The following is a 24,677-nucleotide window of genomic DNA, read 5'->3' as shown; positions in this document are numbered from 1 at the left end:
TCGTCTAGGCTGTAAATGAACTGAACGTTCAGCGAACCGTTCATGAACAGTGCGACGGGAAGTTCGTTTATGTGCGTTTATTTATTAAATGAACGAACATGAACAAGATTTTGTGTTCGTTTAATTAAATGAACGAACACGAACATAGGTCTCGTTCGTTCATTTACGTTCGTGAACGTTCGGTTATGTTCGTTTATATTCGTTCGGTTATGTTCGTTCATTTATGTTTAATCCAATCTTCTTAAATCAATTTTGGTGACCAATTTGTAAGTATCTTAAAAATATTAATTAATCTGATATTCTGATGACCAAATCCATAATTAACCCAATTTTATTTGGAGATTAAATCCAATATGTTAACCCGTGAGACACCTCACACCTATATTCATTTTTCCTTTTTTTCCAAACCCTAGTGTTCACTGAACAGTGGAGACGATCAGTGAAAGCTTCAAAACAAGTTATATTATAGTACAATCTGAAGTTTTACAGGTCTATTTTCATCTATTTTTCTGTTTTATTTGCCTTAATAGTTGATATGTAAAGTTATTGTGTATATCTTCACATCTAAAACTCAAGAAAACATCATACTTCTTTTTAGAAATAGATAGAAAGATAAAGGTAACAATCGGAAGTATATGAGGATCAGTAAAGAGAAAAATATATAGAATTTTCCAGAAAACAAAACAAATATTTCTATGCAATTTCTAAAAAAGAGTGTAATAACGGAAGTAATGGGTTTTCCAGGAAGTAATGGGTTTTCCAGGAAGAACCCATTAATAAGTAGAAAATACACTTTGACAATGAACTTTTGTTTTCATAGTTCTTGTGTGACTTTTAGTTGTGGAGTAGATTTTAGGTACGTTAAAATTTTGAATGGTGGTTTAGCAATAATATCAGTTAGATATGTAGCATCGGAGGGATTTCAGATCTATGTTATTGCCTTGTAGTCCAATTTGTACCGTTCGAAATCTTTATGCTGTTAAATTTTCTACTCTACCAATAGAAAGGACCATTATTAACAAATCTCACTAAAGTTTGACATGGATGTCACAAAACTTTTAGCCGGCGAATTTATTAGAATAACGTAGTGGAAAATGATTGTTCATATGTGATCATAGACCACTAAGATAAATGTTATAGTGTTAAATTAAAGTCAAGTGAATCATTTAATATATTTAAAAGATCGATCGAAATATATGATATCTTCAAACATTTCATCACTTCTAATCAGCTCTTACGCTATTTATCACTGTAGATTTGGTTGATTTGCATTGTCGACTATTTTTCATGAAAGAACAATGGAAGGTGGGGTCTCCAACGTTTATGTTCGTGTTCATTTATGTCCGTGTTTGTTTATGTTCGTGTTCGTTTATGTTCGTTTATTTATTAAATGAACGAACATGAACAAGCTATATTCCTTAATGAACGAACATGAACAAATTTTTTTTTTCATTTATGTTCGTGTTCGTTTATTTATTAAATAAACGAACATAAACATACCTATGTTCGTGTGCGTTCGGTCCGTTTACAGACCTACCGTCGTCTTTGATATATTAGCAACAATTTCTTCTTATTTTTTACCTTTTCCCCTTGTTTCTCTGTTTGTTAGGGTTTGGAGAAATCAAAATATCACGATTTATATCTTGCGGTAAGAAAGAAAAGCAGCGGCGGAATCATCCAATCAGAAATGGCTGTTATCCGTCTGTGACGGAACTAAATGACGGTCCAGGTATTTGGCTACAGCGTGTTGTTGAGTGTTTCATGAGGAAAAGACGATTGGTTTGTGAAGTTTAAAAATTGTGTGTTCGTTTGTGCGTATATTTTATTTCTTGGGATATTTTTTAATCTCAACAAAAATTAATTACAAAATAAATATCTGCCAACAAGCCAGCCTGTACGAGAAGAAAAGGTTTAAAGAACGGCGGGTCCAGCTGTATGTGACATGCACTTTCACCTGAACGCGCGTGGATTATCAACAACCCTACTGCCAATTTTAACGGATTTACCGTTAACGGGTATCGTTATGAAATAAGGACGTCGGATTCATTCGATTAATAGTTAAATAACGTTGCTTTTTTATCCAATACATATGAAAAATACCGTGACGTTGATTAGCATTTTATTATTATACATTCACTACAAGGGTCGATTATAAGATTTGATCATTTTTTTAATATCACATTTGACTATGTATCTAATTTAATTTTAATTTTTAGATAACCACACTCTTCATAGTCATATTTTTTTTCTTTTTTTATAATTTGTGTCAATTTTATTAATCAATCTAATCTTTTTTTTTAATTTTATTTAATCGACGGTGACACCGATTTTTAACTGATTTCCACTCGTCAATTATTTTTTTCTCTGTCTTTTTTAATTTTTTAATAAAAATAATTATGTCTTTGTGACATATTCTCTGTCTTTATGGTATGTTTATCTCTGACTTTGTAGCACATTTTTCCTCTATTTTTTGGTAGCTTACGTTTTTTGCTGTTGTTTTTGTTTATCTTTTTTCTCCGGGTTGAATTTTATATCACCACGACTGATCAAGATAATGCTTATTTGTTATCATGATGATTTTTTCTGCTTTAGACCCTTGAATTGATTTGGATACATGTTTTACGTTTGTTGATAGTTTTTTCACGTCGTTTGACTCTGATTTGCTATTTGTCAGTGACATTTAATAGTTTAATCTCTTTTTGTGATTCGTTTGCCGATGCAGTCAGATTTATTCGTATCTTTATTTTATTCAAGCTTTTTGGTTAAGCTTTTTAATCTTTTCCTTATAATTGGTCCTTGTGTGATCTAGATTATTAGTTTTTGTGTTAATGATTATAGTAAAATATCCTAATTATAAGTTGTTTACGTTATATTTGTAAAACTTCATTGTAATTCTGAATTCTATTTTTAATAAAACTAACGGATTTCTATAATTTTTTTTAAAAGTTTAGATAAAAATATTAATTTGTACTAAAAATGATAAAAACATATAACTTAACTTAAAAGCGATTAAAAGTTTTGCAATAACTTCACACCCAACACTTTTTATTCACTTCGTTGACTCTCGTGGTTTAATATTAATAGCCAAAAAGGCACCAAGGTCCGTGAACTTTCGAAAGAAACCCATCTTAATTTTTGGATTAATGACTCGAAAAAAAGAATCTAATGTGATTCTTTGATCAATCTTTTCTGTTATTGACCAACTATTCTATTTATTCTTGTTGTTATAAATTAGGTAAATTATACCATTCATCACTTAATTATTTTCTTCTCTCTTATTTTGGTCAATAAATTCTAAAAGTTTTCAATTTTGGAAGTTTTAGAGACTTCAGGGACTAAGGCTGTAGTTAATCCATTATATTTTAAGGGTAAACTACACAAATTGTCACTTTTGTTTCAGGGATAATTTACTAATAATGGTGGAGCATAGAAAACCGTGTGATCCGAGCCTCTTGCTATGGCTAAATTGGCTAGTTTATCGGCCACCTTATTCGCATCCCGATTTATATGCCTCAAAGTAACCGTCCATTCCTACTTTAATAACTCATTGACCCGATCGAGCAAAGTAAAAACTGATCCTTTTTAGCATTTCCTTTTAGCATCCGAATGACCTCCAAGCTGTCCGCTTCAACCATAATTTATCTTTCGCCAAGATTCCATGCATGCGAGAGACCTTCATGTATTCCCCATAACTCCGCTTCAACGATAGAGCATATACCTATTACTTTAGAGAAATCACGAATCCATCCACCGTTCGAAGATCGAATAACGCTCCCACACGTAGCAAATGCATTTCATATTTTACGGGATCCATCAGTATTAACCTTGCACCAATTAGTAGGAGGCGGAATCCAATGATTAGGCACACTAATCCTTTGATACGAACACGAATTAATTTGCAAATTTGTTTCAATTGCTCGCCTAGCCTCAAAACAAAGACGCCTACCTTGTGCTAATACCGACTCCTGTTCGATGTAATCCAAATAAAAAATTCTCCTATTACGGTTCTTCCAAATCAACCAAAGTATCGAACTAAAGAGTAAGTCCCAGTCCCAGTCATCCCGTGCATAGATTCCCGGATTAGCAATATTAATCTGCAACCAATCTCGTATATCCCTGGTAAAAAACTCATCTAATTTTTCAGCTTTAATTAACATTATCCAAACAGCCAAGGCCGCATGGCATGCTCGAAATAAATGGTCTATTGTTTCCCCTGCTGGCCGCAAACTCCACAGCAATTGCTTGATGTTAAGTGTCGTCTGACTCATTCCGTATTGGTTAATAAACGTTCATTGGCTATTAACCACAAAAAGACTTTAATCCGTTGTAACCCTCTATATTTCGAAATCACTTTCCAAACTTTATGAGGACTAGCATCCGGAGTTACCTGTCTCATGTCATACGCTGATTTAACCGAAAAGCAGCGATCAACAGTCCATTTCCAGCCTAACGCATCGTTCCTATTGCCTTGTCGTGGTGGCATTGTTGCTGCAAGCCGCTGTTGAATACTGCTCGGTGCTAAATTAAAAATCAACTCCCATCGCCATTGGCCATCAGTATCAACCATGGAGGCCACCGTCCTCCTTGGTAGTGTGATTCTCTCCGCTTGATTATCTACAAGCGTATTTAAAGGCCCACATCACTGAGCCAAGTCTAATCTTAACCTTTATATCCACCTTAAATAAATCTCTACACCGTAACTTATAGTTATCATCCCACTGACAACCTATCGTCATCAATCCCAAATCTACTCCATTTAGTATCATTCACATATCATCAGCATCTCATTTATATAAGGACACAGTCATAATTAAATACTAAGAGAAACACAATATTTCGATTCAAAATAATAAGGAATTATTATGTGTTTAATAAAAAAATAGAACAAAATCTATTTTTACTTCACTGCCCAACATTAAACTCAATCAAATAACAATTCAAATAAAAAAATTAATGAATAAAACAAATATTTTTATGAAAAAATAATTAACACAAAAAATGTGAAGAAAAGGAGGAGACAAAAACTCAATTAATAATTTTTTTCAAAAAAAAAAAATTATTAGAGAAGAAAGGGAGTATATACTTTGATATGTAAAATAAGGAGGATGAAGTTGTTTCTTTTTTTTATTAAGTTAGAGTGATTACAAGATAATATATGTTTTAAAAACTTTAAACCATTTACAATATATTTCTATATTCTTATTATAGTCATTGATACTCAAACCCGTGATATCTAAGAGATAATAAAGCTTCATTTCACGTAAAAAGGACAAAAATAAAAAAATAAATGAATGATTTGAAACTGCTTTCCTATTTTATCAACAACAAAATTCAAAATTTTAAAAAATTATTTGAAATTTTCTTCGTTGTATTTATCCAAATCCCTCTCTAATTAAAATAGTTGTCCCTTGTTCCCATATGTAATGGGGTAAGGGGGAGGTAAGATAGTAGGCTGCCCCCAACACTAGGTTGAGAACAGCTTCCGTAGGAGCCCTCCGAATTATGAAATGCACTCCATGGGACTCGATCCCACGACCTCAAGGTTAAGAACCTTATGCTCTACCAACTGAGCTGGATGGTCATTTTTATCGGGTAGATCTGGTGGATAAATGGGGCCGCAAGCTTCTACCCCTGTTTCGTGGCGTTCTTCAATTTTGAGCTATGTACTGAACTTCGGTGGACATTAATCCATTTTTCATTTTATAAAAAAAATATTTAGTAAAGCTAATATTTTAATATATTAAACTCGTTCGGGATTATGTATATCTTTTTATTAGGTATGGAATATTATTTTTTTATACAATGATTAATTTTTAAATTATTTTTATTCATAAATATATAAATAATATATATATACGTTTAAAATCACATTTTTTACAATAACTTATTAATAATGTCTAATATTTAAATTACCCTAACCCCTTTTTTCTGTAAATAAAAAATAGTATTTAAACATGTTCAAATCTACACTTGTATTTTATCAAATTTACCAATAACTTATATTTTTTCTATAATTAATATATGGATTAATACAAAAAATAAGTACATAAAATTGATTTTTTTATTAAAAATAGGTGTTTAATGTTTTATCCATTACACTTTTAGGTACTTACCGTTAAAAAATTGTTAAGTGACACGTGTCTAGTGACGAATGCATGTATACTACAAGATGGACACACACTCAGCCTAAAATATGATTTTTTTTGTATTTGTTGTTCATTTTACTGATGGTCACCACCCTAAAATTTTATTGGTGCCTACCCCATACAAAAAATTATAAATATATTTTTATTTGTCAAATAAAATATTATTTAAAAAATTTGAACGTAACATGTTTTACTGAATTTTTTTAACGACAAACACCTAAAAAATGTAATTGAAAAAACATTAGATACATACATTTAGCGAAAAATTCTTTGAATACTAAAAAGTTAATTTTGAATATAATTTAGATATTTATTTTTATATTAAACATTAATATATCATTTCATATTTTTTCCTCATTACCAAACATTATGAATAATGAGTAGGAGATGTTTAGTTGTGAAAGGAAAGGTGCAAGGAAAGAAATTTCGTCCAACAACTAATTTCCAATCGGTCAAAATGGAAGTACACAAGCACTTTTCCTTTTAAGGTTGTCAATTTATAATATTGTTTTGGCGAAATGAAGCAAGTATTCCCTTTGTCCTATAAAAACTATTTATTATTGATTATTTTTGTCAATTTTTAAAATTTTGATTAATTATTATTTATAATTTATAATTGATAAAAATATGTAAAAATATATTTTAAAAACCTTCAAGAATAGTTTTTAAATATATATTTTTAATTTATAAAAATTAATTATTTAAAATAATCGAAATCAAAATCTAAAAATTTTAATTTTTTAAAGATACAGTTTTTATAGGATGGAGGGAGTAGATAAAATTGATAAAACTGTTTTGATTGTTTTTGAGAAGGAAGCTTTACGAAAATAGCATTTAGGAAAGTTCGACGGATATGTTATTTATAAACACCTTCATAGGACAACTTATTTTTTTAAAAGGCAAATAGGACCCAACTTGGATTTCATATTAAGACGCCTTTTTAAGGATATTTTATTATTTTAAAAAGATTATTATTACTTTTTTATAATATTATTCTTGTATTTACTAAATATTTCATATCATTAATAATATGCATTTAAAAAATATTATATTATATTATATTCAATTCACATTAATTGATTAATAGATCGGATACCGATGATTATAAAAAAATATATATATTTTTAAAGATCTTAAATTTAAATAGTTATATTTATAAAATGTATATAGATTACCAGTAATTAAAAAAATAATATATATTATTATAAATTGCAATCATCGCATCTTATTAAAAGAATCTATAGATTACTTAGCATTAATAATAGTTGAAACAACTTTTGTTTGAAGCTAGACACTTGCTATACATGATACTACGTGGAAGGCTAAAATCTCCTGCAATAATAATGAAGACAGACAAGTGTGAAAATTCGAGGAAGCTGCACATCCGGAAATGAAACGGCACAGTTTCGATTCTTTCAACGACGTCAATAACCAAACTTATAACCAACCTTCCCGTGTGCGCATAAAAACACAGCGAAAACCTTACAAGCTTTGCATTAACATAAAGTTTATAATCGGACTTTCTTTCTTCTTCATCACATCGTATTCAATGGAACCGGCAGGCGAGTATTCTCGTATGGAGAACGGAGGAGATTCAAAGAAAAATGAATCATGGAATAATGGGATTCGGACGGCTCAAAACATGTCGACTTCACTTTTGCGGAAAAAATCCGACCCGTTGCTGGTTTCGAAAGTTCGGTTTCAGATGATCCGACGATTGTTAGGCAATGTGCAGGAGGTCATTCTTGGTACAAAGCTTGCCGTTCTCTTCCCTGCTATCCCTTTGGCCATTGCTGCTGATTTCTATAAGTTTGGAAGGGTAAGTAGTTAAACCATGTTTACGATGATTAGCAATCATTATTCGATGTCATGGGAGAGTAAGTAGTTCATATGCTCAAACGGCACTGGATATTTGCTTTGAGTTTGCTTGGACTCACGCCGCTTGCCGAGCGTGTCAGCTTCCTCACCGAGTAAGTTATTGTATATATTTCATCGATCTCTATATATATTTTCTATTAAAAATCCATTTTTGATTTAAAAAATGCAGACAAATTGCATACTACACCGGCCCAACAGGTAATATTTTTCAATTTTCTACCAAATAAGACACTTTTTTTTTTAATAAAATGTTGAGAATGAAGATGGGAGTTGATGATATATTTTGTTGCAGTTGGAGGGTTACTGAATGCAACTTGTGGGAATGCAACGGAACTGATAATAGCTTTATTTGCTCTTTGCCAAAGCAAAGTACATGTTCTCAAGTACTCTCTGTTGGGCTCCATTCTCTCAAATCTTCTCCTTGTTCTTGGTTCCTCTCTCCTTTGTGGAGGCTTAGCCAACCTCAAAAAGGAACAAAGATATGACAGAGTAAGCCAAACACGCACACACATATATTTTGAAAATATACAAGTGAGAGAGAAAGTACGGGTTAATTAAGTTAAAGCTGTGAAATGAAAAAAAATGCAGAAGCAGGCAGATGTGAACTCGTTGCTGCTGTTGCTGGGGTTGCTTTGCCACATGTTGCCACTGATGTTCAGATATGCGGCAGCGCCAGGTGTTTTGGTTGCCGAGTCTACACTGCATCTGTCGAGAGCAAGTAGCATTGTTATGCTTGTGGCCTATATTGGATATATCATCTTCCAGCTTAAAACTCACAGGCAGATTTTCGACGCACACCAGGTCATATTTCCTTTTTTACATTAATTTCTTTATAAAAGAGCCTTCTTTTAGGTAAGAGTCCTTTTTATCGAAGAAACTTATAAATTATGTTCAGGAAGATGAAGAAGAGGAAGAGGAAGAAAAGGCAGTGATAGGATTTTGGAGTGGATTTAGCTGGTTGGTGGGTATGACTCTATCATTGCTTTGTTGTCTGAGTACGTGGTGGGCACAATTGAGGTACAAACGTTGATCATTTCACTTATAAATTTTTCATAGCATAGTTTTTTTACAGCAACCCTGTCAGGCTGCATCAGAATCTTGGGGAATTTCTATCAGCTTTATCAGCATCATTTTGATCCCAATCGTGGGGAATGCTGCTGAACATGCCGGAGCTATTATTTTTGCTTTGAAGAATAAATTGGTACGTATTTGACATTAAATTAAATTTCATACATCATTTTAAAATTGGATTATTTTATTATTCATGGAATTTTATTGGATTTTTTCAGGATATATCTCTGGGTGTTGCTTTGGGTTCTGCGACTCAAATATCTATGTTTGCTGTAAGATATCCAGGAAGTCGAAACAACTTCGATTATATAAAAACTTGATCTTTGGTACTAATTAATTATGTATAAATTTCAGGTTCCTTTATGTGTTGTGGTTGGTTGGATAATGAGAGTCCGAATGGATCTTGATTTCAGTCTTCTTGAAACTGCTTGTCTTGCCTTAGCAATCCTTGTTGTAGCCTTCACTTTGCAGGTTCTTTTCCCCTCCCTCCCTCCCTCCCTCCCTCCCTCGTTTGTTCTAAAAATATTAAAATAGTACTATTTTATGTACATAAATATAAATAAATTATCAGGATGGAACTTCACATTACATGAAAGGAATAGTCCTTTGCCTCTGTTACGCTGCCATTGCTGCATGCTTCTTTGTTCATAAAATCCCGACCCCTTTGGGTAAGTTAAAATACCCCTTTTCCTTAATTTTCTCATTAGTTAGCATCAACTAACTGCAAAATTTGACTGTTAGAACAAACTACTGCGAAGCTGGTACTCAAACCATCATCCGGAATCTCATCCTAGCCGGCGGCGACGCCCCCTCCGGTGGAGGGGGTTGGTGTTCCTACACCAAATCAAGGACCGATCATCCCTTCCCATGGCTTGAAAAACTATTTGCTTTCCATTTCGAGTACTAAGAAGCTAGGATTTGAGCGCTACAGACATAGCGAAAAAAGTGAGGCCATTTTTATATGAGAAGATATCATTTGAAAAAGTGTGTATAAATAAACTCTGCTTCAGAGACTCCTTTACAGTAAGGTTTTTGCCTCTGATTTTTTTAGTTTACAATGGCAGCATATATGAGAAGAAGAAGACAGGTGGGTGACTGAAGCTTCAATCTCTTGCTGTTTTCTTTTAGTACATGCTGCTTAAGCAGAGAGAAATTGTCATGATGCAATAAGTCGTTAATCAGTCGATAAAATAAACCGTGCTGATGAGAGATTCATCACTGCCATCGATGACCACCATGGAAATCATGAGTTGCTTTTATCAGTCTCGATTAGGATTTTATCGGGATATGGCCATGCATTTATATTTGCAAAAGCAAAAGGAGGCATGGTCTCATGCTTGTCACGCCTTAACTAAACATAGGATTATTATCGTTGTCCAAAAAAACAGCTTCAATAACCGGCTTCCTGGTACAATTTAGTAACAAAAACTACAAGAAACACAGATCAACTTGTATGGCTTCAAAAGCTATAGCAAACCACTGTTCATTACTTTGATTTTTCAGAAGAGGCATAAACAGAGACTATTATAGATTAAGCTCAGGGAACTGACTAGAGATTAGATGTAATTTTCCGAACACAACTGGCCGGTAAGGGGATTCATCATTCCATATAATAAAAAGGATTTACACAGGCAGGAGTTGTCGTCGGGCTATCACGGATAGATCGACTGTCATCTTGAGCTTGTTTTGTCTCAATTTTGGTAGCTTATAGAAGGCTCCCTTAGGCATGCCAAATTTTTCTGCAAACTCTTCCTCAGACAAGTATGCCTACAGGAAAAGGCAACAAATTTCATATGCACTGCAAAGGGCACATTTCTTGAACACTAGATGGAGCAATATTATAAAGCTCTAAACTTTAACTCGTACCTCTTTTTTGGTCACATCTATGCCAGAAACTGGTTCAGTTGACGACACTGTCAATCTTTGATAAGGATATATCAATGAATTCGCACTAGTCTCATTTGCAGCAATCTGGATTGAGTTTTCATTTGTTGAAGGGAAGCCTGACTCTACCACTGGAGAATCTGTACAAAAGTTATTTAATTTTTTTCAGAATATTTAAAGATAACACAGGCTGTTTACCAGAAGAAGTAAAATGTAATCAGATAAAAAAGAGATAAAACAAGGAACCCCGATATAATGTGCATTGTATATTATTAGTTTGCAAATTGTCATCAGACCCAAATCTGACCATGCAAGTTTGTCTCAAAATCTCCCGCATAGTGCGGGCTCCTCATAATTCAAACTAAGATTCTCTTAATTAACTTTCCAAGTTGTTGATTCAATAGTGTGGAGGTAGTAATCAAGCTTTGTTTGGTCCGTTCAGTGAGAATGCAACTTATCGAGTGATTACAACTAGGAAAACAGACAATGAAGATCATCAACGTAGGATCGAGTCTTACGGAAGACATTTCATAATTCGGAGGTCTAGCTGCTCTCAACCTGACGTTGGGGGTAGCCTACTATCCTACCTCGCCTTACCCCATTACATATGGGAATAAGGGTCAGCTAAAAAAAACAGACAATGAACATCATCATAATATCAGATGCATCAATTTTTCTCCTGCTCTAAAATTATTGAATCTGCTGATCCCATCAGATTTTGAAATCATGTAATAGCATTACCAAATATAGGCACGTTCTTAAAGAAGAAACAGTAACCTTATAAGCACCTTGGTAAGGAGAGGATTCGGTAAATAGCTTCCTGGCAACCGGAGTTGGGCTGGATACGATGTGGTTGTCAGAAAGCTTCAAATGTGGACCTGGTATTATTGACGCTGGAGAAAAACTTCTTTCCCATCCATTTGAACTGCTAGATCTGCTTCTTATACCATCGGGGGTAGCATTCCTGGAGCGCGGTTTCAGTGTATTTCTTGATAGTGCCTGAATGGAATTGCATGAAGCTTTAATAAGATAAATTTTGTCAAAGAATACTAGGGTAGCCTGATCATAAGTGTCCAGCAAGGAAAATGTATCTTCTACTTGAAGCAAATGATGTCGCGGAAGACGGCTATCGGATAGAGCAAAAATGCAACTGATAATTTGAGAAAATAAAAATTAAAGATAAAAGAGACACAAAATTTACATGGGAAACCCCTAAATAATATAGGGTAAAAACTACGGGCAACGGTAGAAGAATTTCACTATGAGAAAAATAGGAATTACAACCTCTCTCGATCTACCAAAGAGAAAACAATGATAATTCTCTCTTGATAAAAAGGAGAAAACAACTCTCAAGAAACTCTCTAAATTCTCTCTAGTATTGGAAGAAAGCTATAATGCTTTGGGATGATTTTGAAGCTAAATGAGCTAGGGTATTTATAGTTAAATTTTAAGGACTAATCTTGTAAATACCCTAAAGTCTAATGACTAAAATTAATTTTTCCATTCAAAATATTCAACACCTAATTCATGCATATCATTCCCTTTTTCAAAGTTTTAGGTGGAATTGATTTTTTTCCAATTCCAACTTTCGGTGGGAATTTATCAATTTTCAACAATCTCCCACTTGAAGATTTGATTGGAACAATCATATCTTCACACTATTCTTTCTACCTTGTACCATCATGTTGCTTACATTTCTGACAGACCACAAGAGGATCGACACCAAGTAAATTTATCAGTGTTGATCGCCTTTGTCATGAAATCTGCTATGTTGTCTTTGGTATGGATCTTCTGCATATCTACCGTCCCTTCTTCCACCTTTTCACGAATGAAATGGTACTGAACTCGTATGTGCTTTGTCCTTGAATGAAATGATGGATTCCTTGCTAAATGCAAGGCACTTTGACTGTCACAAAACAGAGAGACATACTCTTGATTGTGCCCAAGCTCCTCCAATAGCATCTTCAACCAAATTGTTTCTTTACTGGCTTGTGTAGCTGCTACATATTCTGCCTCTGTTGTGGATGCAGCCACAACTGACTGCAATTTTGAAACCCAGCTTACAGGTCCACCAGCAACTTTGAACACATACCCTGTAGTAGATTTGCTTTTATCCAAATCCCCTGCATAGTCAGAATCTACATACCCATTGATTAGTAAATTTGATCATCTATAACATAATGCAACATTTGAGGTCCCTTTGATGTATCTCAAGACCCTTTTTATTGTATTCCAATGCTCTTTTCCTGGATTCGCCATGTAGCGACTAACCACTCCCACTGCTTGTGCAATGTCTGGTCTTGTGCATATCATAGCGAACATCAAACTTCCCACTGCTGATGCATACGGTACTCGAGACATCTCCATCCTCTCTTCTTCACTTCTAGGACTCATACTGGAGGATAATTTGAAGTTAATAGGAAGAGGGGTAGAAATTGGCTTACAATCTTGCATGTTGAATCCTGACAAGATCTTCTTCAAATAATTCTTTTGTGAAAGCCAAATCTTCCTATTACTTCTGTCTCGGTGAATTTGCATCCCTAGAATCTTGTTTACTGATCCCAAGTCCTTCATTTCAAATTCCCTAGCCAGTTGTGCATTCAATTCTTCAATATGATATTTGTTGGGTCTTGCAACCAACATGTCATCCACATATAACAACAATATAACAAAATCGTTATCACCATACCTCTTGAAATAAGCACAACATTAAGTCTGTTGTATCCAAGGCACATAATGAAGGAATCAAATCTCTTATACCAACACATCGGCGCCTGCTTTAGACCGTACAGAGATTTGTTCAACCTGCAAACCAAGTTCTTCTTTTCTTCTTCTTCAAAACCTTCAGGCTGGAGCATATAAATCTCTTCTTCAAGATTTCCATGAAGAAAAGCTGTTTTAACATCTAGCTGCTCTAGATGTAAGTTCAATGTAGCACACATTGCCAAAACTACTCGAATTATTGTTAGTCGAACCACAGGAGAAAATATTTCATTGAAATCAATACCTTCTTTTTGAGCATATCCTTTTACCACCAGTCTTGCACGATACCTCTCAACTTGATCGTCACCATTTCGCTTGATTTTGAAGACCCATTTGTTATCAATTGGATTCCTTCCTTGTGGTAGTGACACAAGGTCCCATGTATTATTTTTATGAAGGACTTCGATTTCTTCTTGCATCGCCATCATCCATAGTGAAGCATCTGAGCTGTTTATTGCCTCCTGGTATGTTGATGGCTCACCGTCCTCTGTTAAAAGACAGTATGCAATATTACCTTCTATAACATAATCTGAGTGCCAATTGGGACGTTTTCTCACACGATCTGATTGACGAGTTGTTAGAGCTTCAGAACTCTCTGGTTCTTGTTCATCATGTGTTGGTTCTGCTTCAGAAGAATCTCCTTTTTCAACCTCTTTTTCCACATGCATCTGAGTAGTCTCTGACTTTTCAGCGCTATCATCGTCTTCTTTTCTTTGTAGTTTATCTTCGACAAAGATAACATCTCTACTAATGATCACTTTGCGGGCAGTGGGATCCCACAAGCGATACCCCTTTACTCCATCAGTATACCCCAAGAATTTGCATTTCCTGGATTTTGGATCCAACTTTGAAATTTCTTGGGAGTTGTACATCACATACACTATACTTCCAAATATATGGAGGTTTGAATAATCAGTTGGTTTTTCAGTCCACATATCCATTGGTGTCTTCAGCTCTATTGCAGTTGATGGAGCTCGATTCACCAAATAACAGGCGGTATTGAATGCTTCTGCCCAGAATGATTTTTCTAGGCCTGCATCCCTCAACATTGCTCTTGTTCTTTCTAACAAGGTTCTTTTCATCCTCTCTGCCACTCCATTTTGTTGAGGAGTGTTCGCCACTGTGAACTGTCTTTTGATGCATTCTTTCCTGCAAAAATCATCAAATTCTTCGCTTGTGTATTATCCTCCATTATCTGTTCTGAAACACTTGATCTTATTTCCAGAATCAAGTTCCACCCGCGCTTTGAAGATTTTGAAAGTTGAAAACACATCTGACTTCTTCTTAATAGGATACACCCAACATCTCCTAGAGTAGTCATCAATAAATGAGACAAAGTATTTTGCTCCACCCAGGGATGTAACTGGTGCTTGCCATACGTCAGAATGAACCAATTCTAGAACATTTTTGCCTCTAGAATTTGACGTGTTGAATTTCAACCGGTGCTGCTTACTTGTTATACAATGCTCACACAAAGGAAGTTGTATCTTTGTTAAGCCAGGAAGTAGCTTTTGCTCCACAAGGACTTTCATTCCTTATTCTGGTATGTGTTCAAGTTTCTGATGCCATAGCATTGCAGAATCTGAACTACATGAGGCAACAGAGGCTTCTGCTTCTAGCAAAGTCTCTCCCTTCAGCATGTACAAGTTTGCTGCTATCTTTTCGCCTTTCAGCACCACAAGCGCTCCACGGAACACCTTCATGATTCCTTTCCGTGTTTCAATCTTGCTTGCATTATTATCCAACAATCCGTAGGATAATAAATTTTTCTTTAGGCCTTTCACGTGTCGCACATCTCGAACAACTTTAATTGTTCCATCATACATCTTCAATTTGATGGTTCCCACGCCAATGATCTCTAAGGCATGATCATTGCAACTATACACAGATCCTCCTGAGACAGGTTCATACTGATGGAACCATTCTCTTCTTGAGGTCATGTGATATGTTGCTCCTGAATCAATGAGTCATATATCTGCAAATCTTTTTCTTCCTTCCACGGTGGTTGACGCTTCACAGCATAGTGCATCTCCATCATCTGAAGTGTTTGCGGTATTGCCTTGTGGATTGGAGTTTTTATTTAGACTCCAACAATCCTTCTTCAAGTGACCATTCTTTCCACAGTTGTAGCACTTTAAATTCTTCTTGCTCCTCGACTTTGATCTACCATGTTTGTGACTGCTGCTTTGGCCACGTTCTGTTGATCTCCCTCTCATCGTTGTCAACGCTTCTGCTTGTTGCAGATTTACTTGTCTGTCTTCCTTGTTCTTGCGCCGATTTTCTTCTTGTAGAACAGCAGCTGCAACGTCATCGAAGACTAGACTAGTGACATTATTGTTTGTCAAGTTGATGATGAGTTGATCATACGAATCCGGTAGACTTTGAAGTAGAAGTTTAGCACGTTCTTGTTCTACTATTTTACAGCATAAGGATGTAAGCTGAGAAAATAAAGTGTTCAGTGTGTTTAAGTGCTCTGTCACTGAAGTAGATTCTGACATCCGAAGAGTGTACAATTTCCTCTTAAGGAAAATTTTATTGTGTAACGATGTGGTCTCGTACAATTTGGTGAGATGATCCCATATCTCCTTAGCTGTCTTCTTCTCCTCGATGTTTGACAATACTTCATCTGCTAATGCTAGATGAAAGTTTGCCATAGCATTTCCGTCCATCTCGTTCCATTTGTTATCATATGCGAAATCCAACGGCCTTTCATTGATAGCCGCTAGACACCCGTCTTTCCTCAGGATGGCCTTCATCTTCAATTTCCACAGTGAGAAATTTCTCCCATTGAATTTTTCAATATCAAATTTTGTTGCCATAGCTTCTATTATTGATAGCTCCCACTATTTCACTATCGTGAATAGTTCTTTAGAACCTCAAAAAATGGGTAATACATTCTTATTTTCTTATGTTGGAGGATCCACCTTTTGGTGGCAACCACAAAGACAATAAGCATATATTACACACTCAAATCTAGCTCTGATACCAATTGTTGCGGAAGACGGCTATCAGATAGAGCAAAAATGCAACTGATAATTTGAGAAAATAAAAATTATAGATAAAAGAGACACAAAATTTACATGTAAAACCCCTAAATAATATAGGGTAAAAATCACGGGCAACGGTAGAAGAAATTCACTATGAGAAAAATATGAATTACAACCTCTCTCGATCTACCAAGGAGAAAACAATGATAATTCTCTCTTGATAAAAAGGAGAAAACAACTCTCAAGAAACTCTCTAAATTCTCTCTAGTATTGGAAGAAAACTATAATGCTTTGGGATGATTTTGAAGCTAAATGAGCTAGGGTATTTATAGTTAAATTTTAAGGACTAATCTTGTAAATACCCTAAAGTCTAATGACTAAAATTAATTTTCCATTCAAAATATTCAACACCTAATTCATGCCTATCATTCCCTTTTTCAAAGTTTTAGGTGGAATTGATTTTTTTCCAATTCTAACTTTCGGTGGGAATTTATCAATTTTCAACAAATGAGAGTTTGGCCAATGACAAGAACTATTTATTAATAACCCCGTATATTTGTTGAACCACCCCCTATTGGTATGCATCTAGGAGCGAGTAGTTCAAGAAGGTTTACGATCAGCAAGGGGCAATGAGAAGGCCTCAGAGAAAAGTGATAGGAGACCAGGAAAGATATCTGGAAGGTACAATGATAAAGATGTTGGACCAACATCGAGAGAAGATTATAATGTTGGTGAAGACAGGAGATCAAGACAACATAATGATGATGATCAGTGCAAAAGGGAAGAAAAAAGATCTAGAAGGCACAATGACAGCGACTTTGAGCCAAGGTCTGTAGAAGATCATAAGAAGGATGAAAAGAGATCAAGAAGGCATGGTGATGATGGTGAATATGGGGCTAGGTTAAAAGTAGAAAAGAGGGATGGAAAGAGATAAAAAAGGCATGGTGATGATGAGTTTGAGCCAAGGCCTAATAGAGATCATGTAGGAGACGAGAAAAAAAGATCCTTAAAGAATGAATCAGAATCCTATCCAATAGACGATCGTGATAAGAGAGGTGATGAGATACGGTCAGGCTACAACAGGAATTCATCCTCCCATCGACATGGAGAGAGATCTTATCATGAAGATCAAGTCAGATAAATAAGAATTCTTTTATGTGCGGAGATGTGTTTAACCTTACTTGTACATTGCAAGGTGCATCTCATTTTAGAGAGTCACGATGACGTTGGCCTGGATTTATCCTAAGCTTTGTTACTAATATCTTCTTTCAAAGTAAATGTTTCATGGGCGATGCCAACTATCCTTGCAAGAAGAATGCCCTCCGCAAGAATGGTGGAATCCATACCGATCTCTCAGTATTCTCTCTCTGTTATAAAGTCTTGATATAAGCTTAGCAACCGAGTATATATCATCCTTGGAAAGAGGATGACAGTTATCTCCTGCCAGAAATTCATGAATGACCTCAATTATGCATCAACCTTGCTCCTTCTTGAGTCCAATCACTCTCATGTGCTTCCTTAATCTAGCAACACCATCCCATTTCCCAGTTTTGGCATACATTAGATAAAAGAACATATGCTTCATTATTTTCAGGATCCAAAACTCAAGTAAACGGCTACAAGCCAGTTCAGCAAGCTCAACATTTCCATGAATTTGAAAAGCTCCAAGCAGAGCTCCCCATACAGAATCAGTAGGGAGGTTTGGCAATTTCTAGATGAATTCAACAGCATCTTCCAAAAGGCCTGTGTGACCGAGTATATCAACCATGCAAGAATCGTGCTGGATCTCAGGTGCAATACCATAAACTGGTGTCATCATATCAAAAAAGGTTTTGCCCTCCTTTACCAACCCTGCATGGCTACAAGCACATAACACATTGGTAAATGTCACAGAAGTGGGCATGGATTTGTTTGAGTTGGCTTGAATTGGCCCAAAACTCAGTAACTAATATTTCTATATAAAATACAATATTTAAATTATTTATAATTCATAACTTTTAAATAAAATAATTATATTTATGTTTCTTAATATAGAAACAACAATAATAATCAAACTTTTGATGGGGTCCAAATCACTTACTAGAGTTTCCCTTTAAAATTTTAAGTAGAAAGTGTTGGACCAAAGAAAACAAAAGAATGCAGAACATGGGTGTAGCCAAAGTACTGGGCCATAATTCCCTGCTTTAACTTTTGCTAGAAATATGGAATAAATCAATCGGTACTAGACCCCAGTTGTTTCTGCCAACCTGAATGATTGAAAGAACTACTTGTATATCAGAATTTGTTTATCAAGCTTTTTATATACAATTAGATTTCTAAATATATTTAGGAAAACAAAATGAATAGCACAATGCATAATTAAAATGGAATTCTTTCTATGTAGTGTTTGAGAACGTGATATTTGCACATGATCCATTTTCCAATACCGAACTGGAAAACAAAATGAATAATACAATGTAAATAATATCAATTCGTCAGTCCTTGAACTGGAATGCCTTCAAAAAAAAATCAAGTTCAACTAAATAAACAAAAAAAAAGTGCTTTTGCTGGAAAAATTTTAGAGGATGAGATTATTGAGATAATATTTCATAATTTAAAAACTAAAACCTGTGTAAATATAGATAATCTCTTACTCAAACACAACATTTACATCAGAGTCTTGGAAACCTAGTTTAACACACTATCAAAGCATCCCAGAAATCACCACGATCATATGATTAATTTTAGCTGTAAACTCATTTCTTTTGGTCACAGCTTCACAGGCACAAAGGTACAAAAACCTGTAAAAAAAAAACACACATGCACTACAAATTAACCCACACACATCACCGCATCTCACAAAATTCTCACTATCTCCCAGTTCCTGAGTAATTAAATAAGATTAAAAACTATATATATATAAAAGAAAATCAAGTTGAGAAAATAAAAAGTGCAGAAAAGATTACATGCATACGATCTCACACTTAAACAGTGTACACAATGATAAAGCAAGGGAGCACCGCCCTTGGATTGAAGACCAACAACTCTTCCTCGTCAAGCTTGGGATATGCCCCACTCCCACCCCTTCCGATCACCGAGTCAAACCCACCGGCTTCCTTGTATATTTCTTCCCCTTCTGATCCAACTCGGCCCGCCACGACCCGACAGACAAGCATGGCCCGTTTCACGTTCATGAACTTGAATTCTTCCTCTACATCCTCGGGGATCGCCATGTGCGCTCTCCAGCTCGTGGATAGTGTGGAGATTCCATCCATTTTTTGTGAAAAACCAGACTTGATTATCCCACAAACGTTGCAGTACTGTTGAGTACATATGCTTGAACTCCCGTTAAGTCCCAAATCACACATGAAAGTTGAGCAGTTAAATCTCAACAGCTCGTTCCCGTCAGCTATGCACCTCTCGTCCCGCCTCCATATCGCACCGTTCTTCGCGGCTTTCGCTTTGACGAGCTCTCTGTATTCTTCGAACCTCGTTAGAATCTTTGGGCTGTTATGGATCTTCAAAATACGGCGGATTTCAGGGTACTTAACCTTGTCCGTCCAACCGGTTTTAAATATGATCCGAACTATGTTGTTGCCTGAATCCCCATCAGCGAGTTCGGACACGGCGTGCTTCGTCGCTTGGTGTTGTTCGAGAGAATGGGGTTTCTGCAAAATCTCACCGCAAGCCGTGCATGGGAAGATATCGTTACGTAGAGGGAAAAAGGGGCAGTCCGATGAGATGTCGGATTCTGGACAAGACCCAGATTGCATTTGATGAGTGGTGTCCGAATCTGATAAAAGAGTTTCAGGGGGGATAACCATGGAGACAAGGGATTGTTGGGAGTTTCTAGCAGAGGTTAACACTGGGGTGGTTGCTGAGTGGGTTTGGATGGCGTATTTGCAGTTGGCTTTAGAAGTAGAAGAAAAGATGCGTTTGAGGAAAGTCCAGGTGGAGGAAAGAGGTTTTCGGTGCTTGAGAGAGTTAGGAGAAAGAGGTGAGGATTTGCGTTTCTTGGTTGGCTTTTGGGCGGCATTGAAAACGAAGCAACCAAGGTGGAGAAGAAGGATGAAGAGAGAGAGGAACTTATTGAAGAATGACCCGATATTGGTTTTCGCCATTGATAGACACGCTGAGACAAGTTTGATGGCAAATTTTGAGGCAGCTTCTGGATGTAGTTTTCATGCCATCAAGCAGTCGATTGCGTTGCTAACAGAGGGAATGATGAAAGGGAAAGGGAAAAGGAAAGGAAGATGGTATCGTGAGAGTGGGGGCATAGAAGAATAAAGCTACTTCATATTCTTGTAAATAATTAAATTGTTAGAATTTAAATATTAATAATTTTGAAACTAATAAATATGAAAATAAAATAAAATCATATAAAATATTTATTTCACGTGTGATAAAGTATAATTAGTTATTAATTTACTTTGAATCCTTCAATTTATATTTATTATTTAGTAAAAAATAAATTGTTTTGAGTAATACCCATGTTTAATAAAAAAGGTAGTTAAATTGGTACCTCTCTTTTCTACACCATTATTGGACACAGATGAGTTAATAATTCACTATGGATAGTTTTAGCTAAACTGATTCAGACACATTCAACCATGTAACTGAGAACAACCCAATACTCAGCCACTCAGGCACAACTTAATTGGTATAATTTGTAAACAACTTTAACAAAATTTTAAGTATATAACTTAGCAACTAATACTCCGAAATTATTAAAAGAAAACTAACGATTTAAAAAGAATGTCGAACCTCACAAATTTTCATGTGATGGGCGGCCCTAATTTTCATGTGATTTTTTTAACTTGCATACTCAATTTGACGTATTACTTTTTAGTAAAATTATATTTTTTTATATAAATTCCGGTTTTTACATATTTTTGTTTTATCAGCATCAAATTCTTTTGGCCCATCATACTTTATAAGAAATGGTTTATTATATATTATATTTAGATCATATTTTCAACCACTGTTTTTTGTTTTTATTCTTTTTTACTTACTATACAACAATTATTGGTTGATTGGGGGCTTGAGCTGCAAGCTTTTTGTTGTGCTGTTTCTTTCATATATTATTGAACATTCGTTGTATTATAGACAGAAGAACCGGTTATTAAAGGATAAAAAGGTAAAAGATAAAAAAATTATTCTTATATCTAGTAAAAATAAAAAATTTCATTTATTGTTTGATAAAATTGAAATTTTAAGGAATATGAGTAATGGCAGTTTACATTGAGCTGAAACCAATTTTACATGTATAGTACAGTAATGGCAGATAATGCCTTAGACCTAAATATGAGTAAAAGTTTTTTTTTGGGGGGTGGTTACTAATTAAACCATACCTTAGTTAACTGATTTTTGGGTGATGAAAAGTTTAAAACTTATAATTTGAAATTTCTAAAACATTACAAATTATTTATAGAAAATATTTTTTTAAAAATGAGAATGAAATGATTTTATGTTAACCATACCGCCAAGTATACTAATCAATTACTCTGATTTAGTTTTGGAATCTTCCCTAAGCTAAGTTGGAAAGTTGAAAGAAATTGTATATAGAGTGGTGGTGGTGGTGGTGATGGTGATGATGATGGTGAGGTGGGCTACATGATCTTCAATACACATACAATATTATATTATTGCCATCAATATTGGTCCATATGATCATCTCCTTGGCCGATTCATTTTTCTAATGATCCCCCATGGCCACCATGTCCCATGACCTGTGCTTTATCTACCGGCCAACTTTATATTAGGGATAATATACTTTTTAGTATATGGATTTAGTTTTATAATTTAATATGTACTTTTTTATATAATCATATAATTGAACTTGACTTTAAAGATTAATATTTTGGTTAAATTATATACATAATTTTTTTTAATTCAAATATGTATATAAATTGATTTTTTATTCTAAATTGATTAAAATACATGTATCTATTTGGTTAAGTCCGTATATTGATTTAAATAAGAAAATAAAAAAAATGAATATCTAATTAAAAGATTAAACACTAAATTAAATCATAAAATCAAATTCAGATAATTGAAAATAAATTAAAATATGATCCGCCTGATTAATTAAGTAGCTCAATTAACCTTTTTCATGAGCATGGCGTTTGTCCTCCCCGTATATGGCTAACAACAGAGGTCACCCAATTCACTGTTTGCTATTATTACCTGCATAAAATCATTGAAACAAAAACTTACTTTGAGACGAGAATGAAATATTTATAATTATTGATATTTTAATTAAAATCAAGTATTATATATAGGTTAATCTTGTAATTTAATTTATTTTATTGATCATGTCAAAATCTGAACGGCTGGTCTTAAATAAAGAACCTCACATCTTATTATGGTAGACTAATAAATATTTTATTTACTTTTTTTAAATTAATTGAATGAATTGTGAAATGCTAAAGTTTATTAGAGGTCTATGTATTATTTTTAAAAATTCATTTTAATCTCTCTATTATAAAAATAAATACTTTTATCCTTGTACTATATTTAAAAAAGTATTTTAATCTATCGTCTATAAAAAGAAATATTAGAGCCTTTGTATGCTTGAAAAATATAATATTTTGATCCAAAACACTGAAATTATTGTTAGAAACCACATAATTGTATAGTATAAAAATTCTAATAAACTTGGAAAAGTAAGGAATTTTTATATTATATTGAAAAATTAAATTAAACTTTCTAATATAATATAATACTTTATAACATTTTTTTATACAAGTAACTAATTTTATTCAAAATAAGAAATATCTCAAATTATAATAAAGATTTACAATCACAATCGTAAATTAAACACATAATTAGAAAATGTTTCTATAATCATTGAAATAAAACTAATAACTTAAGATCATAAAAGGATAATATGAAGAAATATTAAATCTAACCAAGAAACTCAAACAAATATATATACTAATAAATTTGATCGTATCGGAAAACGAACCACAAAAGGGGATCAAGTTTTTGAAAGACCAACGACAAACTGCAAAACATACTTGAGCAATGTGAAAAGCTATCAACGAACGCAAATTCGATATCCAAATCCAATCTGAGGGTCTAAAGAAAGGAATACCACAAGATATCAGATAAGCGCATCTTGATCATTCATGATGATGTCAAATAAATCCTTAGAAAAAAGATTTAAAAAAAGGTCAAAGAATAGAAAAACATGTAAAAAAACATAAGAAAACGTGTCGTAAAGGCAAATAAAAACGTACTATATAAATAAAATTATTGAAAATAAAAAAAAATAAAAATAAAGATATGATATAAAAAAAATAAAAAAAAAAATCAATAGTCTATAATTAAAATTGATGCTGTCATCGATCAACAAAGATGAAAAGAAAAAGAAATGATTAACACTCCAAAGAGAAAAAATTAAATTTGTAGGGATTATAATAATTTCTAATAAACTTGAAAAAGTAGGGAACCGCATGATTCATACATTTAATTATCCTTCCCTCGTGACTCTAATCCATTGGTTGGGTAACACATGAGGTTGCCTGCCATTAATGCCCATTTCCCTATTACCTTTCTGACTGTATTTCCCTTTAGGAAATGGTGATTTATATTTACAATTCTTAAAGATATTATTTCTACAATAATATTTTTATTCACCAATATATTTAAAACAATACATAAGAATTTCAAATTATTGTCTATATCATATTTTTATTTTAAAAAATAGTGATAAAATTCTTGAATTATGATAAAGTTTTTTTCTTCTTTCATTAAATTTAATATATGAGCTTTAAAAATGAATGAATTGAAGAGTGACTTCTATAGATAAGAAAAAAAGTGATGTGATAGAGTATTATAGGTGTAAGTATTGATTTCATCTGTATCATCATTTGATTAATGAGTTGAATAATAGAATATAACAGTGCAGCTCTTAAAAGATGGTAGTTTTGCTGGATAAGAAATATATATATATAAATGTGATGAT

General features: G+C 33.9%; 1 protein-coding gene, 1 long non-coding RNA gene and 1 pseudogene across 6 annotated transcripts; 1 reads left to right on the top strand and 2 right to left on the bottom strand.

Annotated features, from left to right (window-relative positions):
* The first annotated feature begins 7,681 nt into the window (after positions 1 to 7,681).
* LOC120131486 lies at positions 7,682 to 10,039 on the top strand (annotated as a pseudogene).
* A 1,782-nt stretch (positions 10,040 to 11,821) lies between these two features.
* On the bottom strand, positions 11,822 to 24,283 carry LOC120131610. The gene is made up of 4 exons (XR_005516931.1): positions 24,272 to 24,283; positions 22,548 to 22,551; positions 15,629 to 15,636; positions 11,822 to 11,978 (listed from the first exon to the last, which is right to left on the bottom strand). It is a non-coding gene; the product is annotated as an uncharacterized LOC120131610 (long non-coding RNA).
* LOC120131608 lies at positions 19,416 to 20,991 on the bottom strand. Of its 5 annotated transcripts, XM_039148564.1 has the most exons (3): positions 20,712 to 20,991; positions 20,603 to 20,672; positions 19,416 to 20,572 (listed from the first exon to the last, which is right to left on the bottom strand). In XM_039148564.1, the coding sequence occupies exons 1-3, from the start codon at positions 20,827 to 20,829 to the stop codon at positions 19,693 to 19,695; spliced, it is 1,068 nt and encodes a 355-aa protein (XP_039004495.1). In that variant the 5' UTR covers positions 20,830 to 20,991; the 3' UTR covers positions 19,416 to 19,692. The 5 variants fall into 5 exon arrangements, with proteins under 5 accessions (XP_039004495.1, XP_039004494.1, XP_039004492.1 ...); XM_039148563.1 differs by having other exon boundaries at positions 19,416 to 20,412; positions 20,452 to 20,991; XM_039148561.1 differs by having other exon boundaries at positions 20,603 to 20,991.
* Positions 24,284 to 24,677: the final 394 nt, after the last annotated feature.

This window comes from Hibiscus syriacus, unplaced genomic scaffold (genome assembly GCF_006381635.1).
Source record: "Hibiscus syriacus cultivar Baekdansim isolate YM2019G1 unplaced genomic scaffold, ASM638163v2 tig00110556_pilon, whole genome shotgun sequence".
Taxonomy (NCBI): Eukaryota; Viridiplantae; Streptophyta; class Magnoliopsida; order Malvales; family Malvaceae; genus Hibiscus; species Hibiscus syriacus.
This window is presented reverse-complemented; position numbering and strand designations above follow the sequence as displayed.

Excerpts from the sequence above, each read along its gene's own strand:
- LOC120131608 (XM_039148560.1), bottom strand. The coding sequence starts at position 20,829 with ATGGCGAAAACCAATATCGGGTCATTCTTCAATAAGTTCCTCTCTCTC.